The following is a 14,571-nucleotide window of genomic DNA, read 5'->3' on the forward strand; positions in this document are numbered from 1 at the left end:
TAGTTTTACCTTAAATATCATTAAATTTTTTATCGCAAACTCTCAATAGTTAAAAACATGGTCTATATGATAATATAATTTTTTTTATTGTAAATTTTAAATATGATTTATATGTTATAAATACTTAATTATTATAAGTTTGATTATAATAGTTTGTTTTCCCCCACAAACTCTCATATATATATATATATATATATATATATATATATATATATATATATATATATATATATATATATATATATTAAAACTGAAACATTAAAAAATAAAGCTATTAATAAACCATCTTTTCTCTTCCGACAAACATGAATTAAACATGTTAAATAATAATAATAACAAAAATAAACAAGAAGGTGTGCGTTGTATGTTACAATATTAATAACAACAACGAAATTGATTGATTGTGTTGAAACCATCGTCTATATTAGAATTCCATATATATATATATATATATATATATATATACAAAGGTCAAAATAAAAAATTGCTATTTATGTACTCTTTTTAAGTTTCTATCCCTTTACTTGTTTGTGCTGTATTCTCACCTATTTGTCTTTCACCTTCAATGCCAATAATTGCTTTCAAAAATTGTCCTACTTGACTAAACTATACATAACTCGAACACATTTTTTAATCAATAAAAAAAGCTTAATTGTACTTTTGGGAGAGTTCTTGGGTAAAATAATTTTAAATAGCTATCTAGTCCCGGCATAAGAATTTTATCTTCAATTCAATATTTTAAAAATAATTTAGCTAAATCACACTATCAGTCTTTCATTAAACGTATTTAAAAAACTTTATCTCCAATTAGATTTAAAAAATAATATTTTTGATTTTCTTAAAATTAAAATCAGTTTATTTCCAGATATAAATTAAATTGAATTTGCAGGTATTAGAGAGCATTGAGAAATTAATGAAATTAGGTATATATATGTATATATACACATAGAGGTACATGGGTGCACGCTTCATGTTGTCCTATCTATGTATGGTGTTTGAAGATTGATAGATACATACATGGATGCAACCTAACATAACAATGTGTTCACCATTGAAATTGTTAGGTTGTTGATTGGTTATGAGAAAGCGAGTGAGGGAACAGATAAGGTTTGAGTGAAAGCGAAAGAGGATAGTTTTAGATTTTTTTATTTGTTGAAGTAAGCAATTGACTTTTACCACTTTCAAATTATTTCTCCTAACAAAACATTCAAACTGTATCATCACAGTGCTGCTTCATATTACACACGGGTGTGCACATGCACTTGCATATCACATCACACATCATCGTCAACACCAATGAATTAATAACTTTAATTCATTCACATGATGATAATGATAAGATAACTGCTATTGATTTCAAAATGTATATTACAGATAATTTTAATTAAAAAATATTCATGGACAGTTGCATCCACGTAGCAAATAAAGTTTCTCTATGTTTAGTGTTACCATAAATGTTGAAATTGTTGGATTTTTTAATTTATATAATTTGTAGTTTTTATTCTTAGACTTAAATACTTTTTGTCTTAATTTTCGTGAATTTTGTTTCGTTTGATCTTTATTTTCTTAAAATATTTTAAATGGTTATTATTTTTGTAATTTATGGTCAATTTAATCTTTATTGCAGATGTCGTTTCAATCATTAACGGATGATTAACAATAACGGTCACGTGTTATTTCGTGATTTTTTTAATTTTTTTTTTAATTTTTAAATTTTAAAAATGTTTCCAATTTTCGATAATTTTGTTCAAATCAGTTCCAATTTTGCTTTTCTCCAAATTGATCAAATTTAATTTCTATATAAATATTATATTGAATCATTTAAAAAATAATGAAGAATTTTCCTTCTAATTTTAAAAATAATGAAGAATTTTTCCTCTAATTTTAAACTAACTTTAATCCTAGTTTTTACATGTACCAAAAATCAAACATATATAACAATTTCCCTCAAAAGTATAGTTAGGTTTGGTATAAAAATAATGAAAGAAATATTTTAAATAAATGTGAATTTTAATAAAAATAAAATTTTTAATGTAAAATTTATATAAAAAATAAATTTGGTCATTTTTTATAGAGATAAAATTGAGACTAAATTGAATAAAATTTGGGACTAAATTGAATAAAATTAACGAAAATTGGAACCAAATTGAATATAAGCCACAAGATACTACCACGTGTCATAATGCTGACTTGACACGTGGACAACAATTTTAAAATTAAAAAATTAAAAAATTAAAAAAACCACATAGTGATATGTGACAGTTACTATTCACCCTTTGTTAATTATTTAAACAATGTATACAAAAAGGACTCACAAATTACAAAAATAGGACCATTTAGAACATTTAAAAAAAATGAGGATTAGACGAAATAAAATTCACGAAAATTAGGAAAAAAAATATTTAAGCTTTATTCTTATGTCTATGATTATTCAACATATATAATATTAATAAGATATGAGTTAGAATTAATATATAAAAGATTCGTTTTACTTTTAATTTAAAATTTCAAAACAATAAATATATGAATTTTTATTTTTATATGATATTTAATTAATTTATTTTTATTTGATATATAATGCGAGCCTTAGACTATTTTTATATTACTGATGCAAAGAGCGAAAATCTATCTTTTAGTACCGTAAACCTTTTTCAACTGCCCGTGTATATGTAAACTTTATTCTAAAAGGAAAATGTAATAAAGGCTATATTTAATAATATATTTATTAAAAACATCTTATCCACGTCCCCAAAATCAATATAATTATCACTTCGGATCGGTGCATGATAGCTAACTTCAAATTTTTAAATGAAAGTAATTAGCTACTAATCGGAGTTAATTAATATGATCAGTCCCTCTTATGATAAATGTGCGTTTAGGTTTTTGATTATAAAAAACAATCATTCATTATTTTAATAAAATATTATTCCAAGCCCAAATTAAAACATCCATCATTCATCCTAACCTAAATATTAAAAGGCCTAAAACAATTGAAATGATTAAAACTGTGGGCACCTGTGAATGGATATACATGAAAACCCTTTTGTTTTATTCAACTTTCTTTGATTTTACCATAGCTAACGAAATTAAAATACTGTAGATTTTGTTTTTTTGTTGTACAATTTGATATGTTTTTAAATACAGCAAACAAAATTATATTGTATCACTGTTACACCAAACACTACATAATATACGTTCTGGATGTGACTGAAGCAAGAGATTGTAAACAATGGTGACATAATTGGCATTCTTAATTTTGTTTGACTCTTTCCTTATGCAGATACAAATGCACCAAACAAATTACACCTTCTATCCCGACACAAATTGCTGTTGAAGTGGATATGTTATTGAATTATTGCACTCATGAAAACGTCTCATATCTACTACTGTTGCAATTATTTTAATCCAAATAAAGGCTGTTTAATTTTGAATTTGGGCAACCTCGTTTTTTTATAATATTTTCGTATTATTTTTAATTGGAAGTTTTCCATATACTACTCTAATGGTTATTGAAAATTTAAAAAACAAATACCAAAAAGATTGTGTCCAAATTGTATATTCCCATTTTTAATTCCTTTTGCTTATGAGAATTTTTAGGTTGATATGATTCACGTACCCATGAAATAAATAAGATTTTGATGTGTTGTGTAATGTTCTATAAGATTTCATTTAACTTTTTATTGATGATACATCTTATAATTAAATATGTAACTTTTTTTGCTGTTCTCACAAAATATTTACATTTTAATCTTTAGAATATGAGGTTATAAAAAAAAAATTTCACATAGCTGTTATAAACAAGTATTTCTGTGACTAAGATTTTGAAAGGTTTTGTTTAATAAAATATGTTTTAGTGTCTACCATCTAGTCAAGATTGATATGAGAGAGATGAAAAAAGACGATAAATTTAAATGGATTTAAGGGTAAAATTTTTTTTGCTTTTTTTTTTTTTTGTAAGTGATGGTAAAGTGCATATTTAAAAGTAAAATTTGTGAAAGTTTATAAGATATTTGACTCATAATAAATTTTTGAAAAAATTTAATAGATTAAAAAATAAGATTATCAAATTATTTTCAATGTTAAAATAATATAAAAGATATTATTTTTAGTGAATAAAATCTAAAATAAATGATTAATTGAAATAAATAAAAAATACAATATATTTAGTATACAGCACAGATTAAATATTTAGAAATTCAACATTCTTGTGGCAAATAATTTATTTACTTTTACTATTAATTTTCGTTTTATAGTGAAAGAACATCTGGAAAAATGTATCGTTGTATTTCTTTTAGAATATCATTTTATCAAGTCTCCCTTTAGAAATATGCTTTCTAAATGTCATAATTCTGTTGTAGAATTGTGAATAAAGTATATATAACTAAATCACTAGTAAATAAAACTTATTTTCAACATATTCATAAACTATAAGATTTTGGTTTTAATTGATGCAAAGACACATACACAGAGGATTCATGGACAAAAAACACATGCACAATGCAGTGAGGTTGAGGGGACCATTACCTGCAACAAAAAACATTATAATGAATATATATAAGATGCATGGAATCAGTTCCATGCTTAAGGAAACTGATTTCCTAAACATATATGTAAAATTATGGGATCGATTCCACCATCCTCTAGAATTGACTATGCATCATTCATATAATGTACCAAAATCCGTTTCAACACAACTGAGAACCTATTTTAATATTAAATAATGATACTTTAATCCACTTTTTTTATCCACTTTTAACTTATTACTTCAATAACTATTAGATTATCACATCACATCATTAAACAAAAATTAAAATAGATAATCTAATGGTGATTGGAGTAGTGGGTTAAAAATGGATAAAAAAAATGAGTTAACATATCATTATCCTTCAATATTTCAGTGTGACTATTGGATCTTTCCATCATATTTGCACATGCATGGAAGTGATATTGAAACGATGGTATTTTTGTAAAAATATTTTGTTCACCTTCAAATATTCACATATATAGTGAAATAGGATTATCAGGGTAATCTTGTAATTCATTCTTACCATGGTTTCCAAATCCCTCGAAACAAAAAAGATCTATATTTTAAATAAGATGTTTATTGATGATGATTTAAAATTCAAATAGTTTAAACAATTCAAAAGCAATAGAGTATTTTAATTTGGTTAAGTTTATTTGAACCATGACGTTGTAACTGAATTTAATTCAATTTAACCTTTGAATAATTTAATTTAAGTATATCGAATCACTTTAATTTAGTTCAATAGTATAATAGTTTAATTCAATTATGCATTTTATTTAACCCTGATTGGTAGGACGAGTTTAATGTTGAGAAATTGATATTCAAATCCTATTTTGTACAGTTTTATTGGAAATATTTATATTGAAACACTGTGCCAATATAAAAATTTAATATTTACAAAATCATTATAACTTTTTACGATACATTTGAGAGTTTTTCTTATTATTTTTATGTATTTTTTAAAATTATTTCAATGAATCTTCGTAGTATTGAAAGACAATGCAATATGGATTCACTGCTTAAGCATTAGTTAGATGTTACTGAATTGAATTGATATAATGATTAATAATTGGAATTTTGAAAATTATGAGGTACAGGAGGAAACTTTGGGGCTTTGGGGGTGTAGGAAGAAATTCTGTCATTTGTGTGAATAAAGTGGTAGGCCTTTAATAGTAAGCCCATGATAAGAAATCCATTTAATATTCAAGCCGAATTTATATTATTTAGGATCGATTTTATAAATTTTTCTTAATTATGCTAGCGAAAGTATATCGTATTTATATTTATGTGTTCGCATTTTTTTATTTTCATAAAGATTTTAATTTAAATTAATAATAAATATATTATTACTTTTTAAAATAGTTGTGAAATACAAAAGTGATTTTTAGAATAACAGTTAAAGGTAAATTGTTCATAAAATAATAATTAAGGATAAAGTTGGAATAGTGAAATACGGACAAAAAATAACATTTTTTTTATACATTGTATAGACATAAGAAAGTATTTTTTTTTTTTTTATATTGTTATAGATAAAAATGAAGATTTTTAAAATATTGTTTTAGTTGTTTCATAAATGGGTTTAACTCTAAATGGATTCAATTTTCATGGATAATAAAATTTAAATCTTCCTGTAATTAATTTATTTATTGTGAAAGCGTTCAAATTTGGATAAACAGATTTTCGTTATACTGCTACGTTTGGAATTTTGGTATCACCATCTCACAGCGTTTACATATTAATCAATCGATTATTGATCACTATGTTGCTACTTAGATTGCACGGGAGAAGTACTAGTTTCAATAAAGTTTGTTATTATTTTGACAGTGTTGGAAATAGACGTGTCAATTATATCTGAACCCACACTATCCAACAAAATTAATTAAGGAAAATCCAAATAAAAAAAAATTTACATTAATAAAAGGGTGCAAAACATGATTGTTTTTTTTTTAAATATACTATATACAATGTAATTATGCAGATATAAGTTAAAATTCACAGGTATTGTATATCGTTGAAATAAAAAAATTTAAAATCAGTCTCAGTTTTTTATAGGTAGGTAACACATCACAAATTGAAGTATGGTTGCTTCAGAGATTTGATTTATGTTTTTTCCATTGTTCATAATATGACCGAAGATTCTTTGATAGCAGCATGCATGCAATGAAGCTATGTCGCTATTTCAGCATTCATCCTCAATCCAAGGACTGTGGTTGGGTTTCTTAACATTCCTAAGGGCCTTCCAAACAACACTGTTACACATGAACCCTGCCCCAGAAGCTATTTGGCAAACGCGATCACCCCTTTTGATCCTTGAGTTGAACTCAAGGTAAGCAAGTTCATACCAAATACTGCTGCTTGATGTGTTGCCGAATCGCTCCAATGTCTTCCTTGACGCTTCCATGTACTCCTCTGTCAGCTCCAAGTTCTTCTGAATCTCATCCAGAACTTTCTTGCTCGTTGCCAGAACGCACATGTGCTCAAATGCAAGCTTGTAATCCGGAATGTATGGCTTTGCTTTCTTCTTCTTCAAGATCAAGTTGGTGAAGAAGTGAAGCTGCTCTGAAACAGGTAGCACTAATGGCCCGAGCGTCGTTATGTTGGCTTTTAGTGCATGCCCTCCAACCTCTATGATATCTTTGCTCACAGAAAGTCCTTTTCTTCCTTCACTATCTTCCCTTTGATGTATGCTTTTGTAGCTTCTGTTGTCCATCCCTTTGTGAATTCGCACCAGCTGCCACATGCATGAGTGATACCTCAAAAAGCAATAAGAAGAGATCCTGAAATACCAGAAAACAATACCAGTTTGAGTTTTGAAGAGATACCTGTTTGAGTTCATACTTGGCGCGCCATCTATCTAGGCGGAAATTTGAGAGCATGATAGCTGCAGCTCCCATTCTGAAGAAGCAATTGGGAAGCTGCATTTCAATGTCATTGCCACTGTACCAGGTGGAGCTCACAGCTTCTGTGCTAACTACAAGTGCATAAGTTCTTGGATAGGCATCAAGAAGGTCTTTGGCGAGATCAATGGCTGTGATTCCGGCACCACAACCCATCCCACCAAGGTTGAAGCTGTGGATGTCGTGCCTCAGCTTGAAATGATTTACTATCATCGAGGAGAGTGATGGGGTGGTGTTTAGTATTCCACAGTTTACTATCAGGATTCTGATGTCCTTCGCTTTTACTTTTGTGGCAGCAAGAACATCATTAATTGCCCCAAACATCACCATGGACACCTCTTGTCTCCCATCTTTCAGCGAGTTTCTGTAACCAGGGCGAAAAACTGTCTCTTTTGGGAGGTAGGTCTCATCACCTATTCCAGATTTCTTAAGAACTCGTTCTTGAAACTCAATTGTAGTATCATTGAAATTCCCAGATTTTTTTGCTAGCTCAATAAACTCTGCCTTAGAGATCTGCATAAATATCCAATCAGTACAAACATGTAAAGGTTGAATGCATAGAAAATAGGCTTACCCCAGCAAAATTGGAGTTTCAACTCAGAAATTAATTAGTGAAAAAAAGGAAGATTCACATTAAAGATCAATGTAAAACTACAAATTTGATTCAACATTACCAGCAAAAAACACTGAAGTAAATGTATCTAAGTTTTATCTTTGATGAGAGACTAATGATGGCATTAAAAGTTAAAACTCATCCACTCCCTTGGTGTGTGAAGTAGTGTGAGTACTAGTTAAGAAAAGGAGTGCGTTTTTTTAACCTTGTATTCGTTTGAGGGGCGAAAGCATGAGAAATCAAGCAAATAGGTAGAGCCAGGTGTGAAGTCAATATAAAAATAGAGTAGTAGGAACAAAAGGGCTGATATAAATAGAATCTCAATGAGGCCATAATTCTCATAGAGATCGTGCCAAGTGAACTTTGCAATACGAGCAATAAAGGCTGCAAGAAGAGGTGGTGCCAGGAACAAGTACAAGCGATGACTAATGAGGTAGCCATAACCCAATTTCACATATTTTAGATTAACTGAACTAAGAAAATCTGGCAACCTAGGCCGTACTCTAACAGAGAAAGAAATAGAGCCAGCATTTGGGCCAGAGTTCTCAACACCTCTCTGCACAATCTCAGTGGAAAAATCCTCACTTTCTTTTGACATGGGGGAAGAGTTATGTTACAATAAGATGAGTGTGTTTGTTAAGTGGTGGAAAAAATGCTTGTAGCAGAAGGGGCATGCTCACAGTGAATTGAAGTGAAAAAGTAAACAGAAATCTTTTTGCAACACAAGCAGCTTGATGGGATATAAATATATAGCACCATTTAGTTGGAGAAACACAGACTCTTTGGCATGGTAAATGATGCTAAGGATTTTACGGAGAATGCAAACTGCATAGGCACATTGTGCATGAATGCGTTTGAGCAGCAGATTTACAGCACCATTGAAATTGCATGCAAGAGAAGCATGTAAATTTCCATCCTCTTTTTTAATGGTTAAAATTCCATAGATCAACTTGGGAGCAGCATAAACATTCTGCACTGTATATAATATTGTTTCAGCTCAAACATTTTCATTCACTTTCAATGACTTGGCTTATTATGAAGGAGGAAGAAATGAACAATCCAATACTTTTAAAAGAATCTGTTTTAATGTTATTAATGTGAGACAATTCAACATGGGAAAAACGGGATTCGGTGTTACATTGAATTAAACAAATTAATGTTGTTTCTTGCGATGATGGTATACGTAATTGACTGGCTAAAAAAGTTAAGTCTTTTAGTTGTAATTTAATCCTACCTTTTGAAATGTGAGAAATTACCAGAGACAAGAGCCCAAAATGCCATATTGATTAAAAATTATGCAGCATCTTCACTGTTGGAGAAGACAAGAAACTAGGTTGCCAATTCAAAACAGAGTAATGATTTTTCTAAAAAAAACATGACCAGATTCATATGTATTTGGTATTCTGTTTGTATGGAAGCTAACGTATATTTTCTAAAAGGTAACAAGATATTGCTTTTTCGTTTGCATGTCGACAATTCATATAAAAAAAAGTCTTTGACAACATAAATAATTATCTGTAATATCCAGCATGATGTAATTCATAAATTAAGAAGTTAGCTATGTTTGGTATTCAACCTCTTAATCCCGTCTTATTTACAATCTAATATAATATGTAATTCAACTATAACTTTATCCCATTATAATATTTCATGCCAGATACACTTCAATTTCATTCTGTGTCTCTAATCTAAAGAAAAATACTCCTAAAGCGACTAAACAAAACACATTTTATGTAATCCTTCCCTTTTCTTATTTTCTGGAGGATGTTTGAGAAATCGTTTTACTGGAACAGTATTTGAACAGTTAAACATGTAAGAAAAGTATATTCCAAACTTTTAGGAGGTGAAAAATTGGATTGTAGGAAATAAAGTAACCCTCTGCCACTTGTCACTCTTTGGTGTAAAATGGATAAAGTTGCAAATTTTTTAGATCACTATGTTCTTCAAATCCTTTCAACTTCTTTTTATTCTTACTTGATGAAGCTGCCCATGGCACTATGAAATAAAAGGCATTTAAGAAAACCAACCCAACACTATTTCTAGGGGCTACATGCATTTCCATTTCCGCCCACTGTTTTACCTCTTTCTTTCTCCTATTTTAGCTGCATCTTTCATTCGTCAAAAACCAATTCAATGATTTGGCAATACAAGTGGACCACACCACCTCCATCTAATTCACTCATTTTCCGTAATTTATAGATAAAATTAATGAGTAGCAGTGTTACTTGTACAAGTTAATTCAATAAATTGCTTGTTCGAAAACAACTGATATTTCTAAACAATTTATTAGTGAGAGTAGCATGAAATCGTTCAATGTCCAGCCCCCAGATAAATCTTTGGACAGTTTTCTGAAAAAGGAATTATCATACGGTTTCCCAAAAGCAAAAGAGTGCTGCTTGGATAATGTCCCACGTGAAATGAGAAAGGGAGATGCTGACATTTTCTGGTATAGGACCACTGGGGTGGAAAATTTGGTCATTCAACTCATAAAACTAATAGCATGCTGCACCCTTTTATCTACTTGATTCGGTGGAAACTAAGCTATAACTTGAAAACGTTAAATGTGTCATCTGATATATTTTTATGGCGTGTTTCCTTAAAAAATGAGATGAAGAGAGGTAATTTCACTGTGATTTGCAAATGAAATGTGACTACATCAAAATCTTGAGGTTATGGCAAGTCTAAGATCACGCAACGCTTTTTTGTTGACAAATCACTACATTCTTGTGATTTGAGTTCTCAGCTTACAAGTGAAAATGTTAAGTTTCTTGGTGATGTTAATATAGCTTTACTTATTAGGTGCAGATTCAGCAACTTCTGCCAAAATTCCCACCTAACGATAATCATGTGATGGCAAAAATCAACCTTCTTATTTGCTTCCTTACGTTAACCAAAAAGCCAAAAGGTCTTATGATAGCTTTTGAGGAATTCACACGCAGATTCCTTCTATAATAGTGTCACGAATTATAAAAACAGGATAGAGTTTGGTTTGGTCAAGAGTTGCATCAGAGTATTAACTTATACTGATATATAATACATGTAATCAAGTATACCATATCAGATCAAAATCTAAAATGGTACATTCTGTACACTAAAAAATTCAAAACCATAAAATTGGACTCTGTATAATTCTATTGTAAAAAGAATCCAACTCCTCTCCAGAAAATGAATCCTATGTTTCACACAGCAACGAGCTAATGAACAAATCCTATGTTGTCATTCATGACAGAGGTTCACCTACCCTCAACTACAGATTCGGACCAAGTGAGAGACATTGAGGAAGAGTTACCAATATCTTGAAAAGTTGGGTGTGAGGCATAGTTAAAATATTGGGAATACTCAGACAGTATATCCCTTGATTTCAACTGTTGCAGCAAATAACTATCCATATTCTCAATTTCTGAATCATCTTCATCGTTCTTCCCCTCGAGAACATTCACCACTTGTCTCATTGTGGGCCTGACCTTTGGTTCAGGGTAGGCACACAGCAAACCCAAGTGCATTAACCTCTCCACTTCTTGCTCACTGAACTCTCCCTTAGTCCTTAATCTCTCATCAAGTGCAAAAACAAGTTGCCCTTGAACCATTAGTTGCCAAACCCACTCCACCAAAGGTGACTTACCTTCTTCTAGAGGTCTCCTTCCACACAAAACCTCTAAAATCAAGATGCCAAACATGTAAACATCTGTCTGAGTGGAAGCTCTTCCAGTCTTGAACACTTCGGGAGCCATGTACCCCACTGTTCCAACCAATTTTGTGGTGCTAGCAACTTGACCATGGCTGTGCATTCTGGCTAACCCAAAATCCCCAAGCCTTCCATTCATATCCTTATCAAGCAGAACATTGCTGGCCTTGATGTCCCTATGCAGAACCTTAGCTTCCCACCCCTCGTGCAAGTACAAAACTGCAAAACCCACATCTTTGATAATCCTTATCCTATCCTCATAACTCAACATCTTCCTCTCATCACAATCAAACACCCTCTTGTCCAAGCTACCATTTTCCATGTAGTCATACACCAACAAGAAACTCCCAACATCTTTCTTGCACCAACCTCTCAATCCCACCAAATTCCTTTGCTTCAGTCTCCCAAGGCTTGAAACTTCAGCAAGAAATTCTCGCAGGCCATCGTTTTCATGAGAGATGCGCTTCACAGCAATCTCCACCCCTCCTCTTAGAACACCCTTGTAGACTTTCCCATTCCCACCAACCCCAATCACATTCTCCTCAGAGAACCCCTTTGTTGCTGCCTCAATTTCCTCATACACCATTCTGTGCGGCCAATACTCCAACTCCCAATCTTCCATTTCCTGCCTCTTCCTTTCTCTCAAACGCTTCCTATGAATCAAAACCAGTGCCAACAAAACCAAGACACAAATAACTAAGAAAGCTCCAACAGTAAAACCTGCAACAAATCCCTTGGACTTCAAAATTGAGTCCTTTGGAAGAACGAAAGACGGTAATCCGGTAGTAATAAGTTCATCACTCAACGAAATATTCTCATTGCTGAAACTCCACCCCAAAATCTTGTGACTCTCAACTAATTGACCAGTGGCGCTAGTAAACCCAACGAACATTTCATCCTCAAAAACCTGAGATAAGTTGAGAGAAACATTCAACAAAGGCCTACTGGGCCTTTTCCTACCCACCGGTGCCATGGTAACATTCATCCAAGAATCTTCATAGTCAATCCAAACTTGGTAATTCTCACCGCTGTTAAGCGTCAATTCCTTAAAGGACTTGTCACCGTCATCTTGCCAATACCCAGAATCATTGGAAACAGAAGACTTTAGAGAGTTTATGTCAATCCCCACATGATTGTCGTTGATGTCATCGAACTCTTGGTTCATGAACACATCGAACTCAACACCAAGCACATGGTTGTTCGAGTTTCCGTTGTTGGTGAGGTTGAACAGACCAAGGTGTTGCGCAGAACTTGTGCCTTGGATGCCCGTGACAGGCGTAAAGATGAAAACCAAGCCATGCCCCGGCAGAGTGTCTTCATAAGGTGCCATGGCAAAGATGAAAGAGGTGGAGAAAGGGTACACAAAAGAAGAGTTTGGTTTCTTGGTGGGAATTTTTTCCTTGTACAAGGCACGACCGATGGAGAAAGTTTGATGATGCGTTAGTGTTAGAATTCGAGAATCGATGGTGGCGTTTCCGAAGAGCAATACTTCAGAAGAGTTGAAGCCATTGAAGACGAAATCAATGGCACATGTGAAGTTTGCAAAGAGAATAATCCATACAAGTGGTGCAAGAGGGTGTGTGTGCTTCAGCTTGTGTCTGATCATGTTTTTAGCATGAAGAAGCACAGGCTCGAGTCATGAATGAAAGAGAGAAGAGTGATTAAGTAAAAAAGATGAAAGGTTTTGAACACTTAAACCGGAGCAGGTGTGTTGTGTCTGTGTGTGAGAGAGAGAGAGAAATAGAACACCTTGAGAATGTATGAAAACATGGGATTAGATTAGACGAACCAGGGTGGCCATGGAAAATTCTGGAGTCAACTATTTGAACTCATTGATCACAACCTTAAGTAGTTAATTAAAATTGATGTTATTAATTTTGACAAATGACAATAAAGAAAAGATCGCAACTATTTTATGAACCAAAAATTCTAAATCCAAATTCTTCCTACTTCTGATGGCATATATCATTACTCCATATTCATATATTTCAAAACGTATGACTGAATCAGTCTTAAAACTAAAGAAGTAATCCAAATTTTCTTCTTCAGACCAAATCAAATGAAAAAGACAAGGTATGCCTACGTCATCTCATGATAAAAGGATCGGTTCTTGAAGGAATTAGGTTTAAAATTTAAATTAAAACGTTCTTTATAATAGGAATTATCTGAGCACAAAGAAAATGTTTTCTTTTGAAAGGTATTTATAGATTTAACTCACAAAAAAGAAAATGCGCGAATGGAGGAGAAAAAGAATATATTAAACAAACAGAAAGAAAGAATGAACATAAACAAAAGTTAAAATAATTTAACTTAATATTATAATTTATTTATTTTTTAAAACAAACTATTACTGAGATAAAAATGAGTTAAATATACTTCTAAACTCTAAACTTAAAAAAAAGCTATCTCATCCAAAATTTAATATGATCTAATCTTAAAGTTTAAAGCTAAATAATACAATAATTTTAATAATATCCCTGTTAGAAATTTTATAAAAAAAATTTATAGTGTATAAATGAGCTAAACTTTATCTTATATAATAATATTTAAGTTTGTTAATCGGTGCTACGATTACGTTAAATCATTTTCTTTATATCTCATTTTGTTTAGTGAATTAGAATAATATATTTCATACGTTATTTTCCTTAGATGATTAAAATGCATTAAGGAAGAGTAAGGTGAGGAAGATTTACAATGGTGAGCTAAATATCTTTTCTCTTTGAAAGTTTGTGGCATGACATGTGCATAAAGCATGGGTAGGTCGGCAGCCAAATAGTCAATTAGTTTTTTTGAAAATTATATACATAATATTTTTTTAATTAATGAAAAATATTAAAAGTAAAAAATAAAG

General features: G+C 31.2%; 2 protein-coding genes across 2 annotated transcripts; both read right to left on the reverse strand.

Moving 5' to 3' along the window:
• Nucleotides 1-6,541: 6,541 nt before the first annotated feature.
• LOC114189075 (3-ketoacyl-CoA synthase 15) lies at nt 6,542-9,054 on the reverse strand. The gene is made up of 3 exons (XM_028077781.2): nt 8,241-9,054; nt 7,348-7,935; nt 6,542-7,256 (listed from the first exon to the last, which is right to left on the reverse strand). The coding sequence occupies exons 1-3, from the start codon at nt 8,631-8,633 to the stop codon at nt 6,705-6,707; spliced, it is 1,533 nt and encodes a 510-aa protein (XP_027933582.2). The 5' UTR covers nt 8,634-9,054; the 3' UTR covers nt 6,542-6,704.
• Nucleotides 9,055-11,042: 1,988 nt separating this feature from the next.
• LOC114189214 (L-type lectin-domain containing receptor kinase VII.1-like) lies at nt 11,043-13,637 on the reverse strand. The gene has a single exon (XM_028077926.2). The coding sequence runs from the start codon at nt 13,324-13,326 to the stop codon at nt 11,269-11,271; it is 2,058 nt and encodes a 685-aa protein (XP_027933727.2). The 5' UTR covers nt 13,327-13,637; the 3' UTR covers nt 11,043-11,268.
• Between the last annotated feature and the right edge of the window lie 934 nt (nt 13,638-14,571).

This window comes from Vigna unguiculata, chromosome 6 (genome assembly GCF_037176805.1).
Source record: "Vigna unguiculata cultivar grain cowpea cultivar isolate G323 ecotype 2 chromosome 6, ASM3717680v1, whole genome shotgun sequence".
Taxonomy (NCBI): Eukaryota; Viridiplantae; Streptophyta; class Magnoliopsida; order Fabales; family Fabaceae; genus Vigna; species Vigna unguiculata.

Coding starts and splice junctions, on each gene's coding strand:
- LOC114189075 (XM_028077781.2), bottom strand. CDS start 8,633: ATGTCAAAAGAAAGTGAGGATTTTTCCACTGAGATTGTGCAGAGAGGT. Junction 7,936..8,240: donor GCCCCTCAAACGAATACAAG/GTTAAAAAAACG, acceptor ATATTTATGCAG/ATCTCTAAGGCAGAGTTTAT. Junction 7,257..7,347: donor CCAAGTATGAACTCAAACAG/GTATCTCTTCAA, acceptor TGCATGTGGCAG/CTGGTGCGAATTCACAAAGG.
- LOC114189214 (XM_028077926.2), bottom strand. CDS start 13,326: ATGATCAGACACAAGCTGAAGCACACACACCCTCTTGCACCACTTGTA.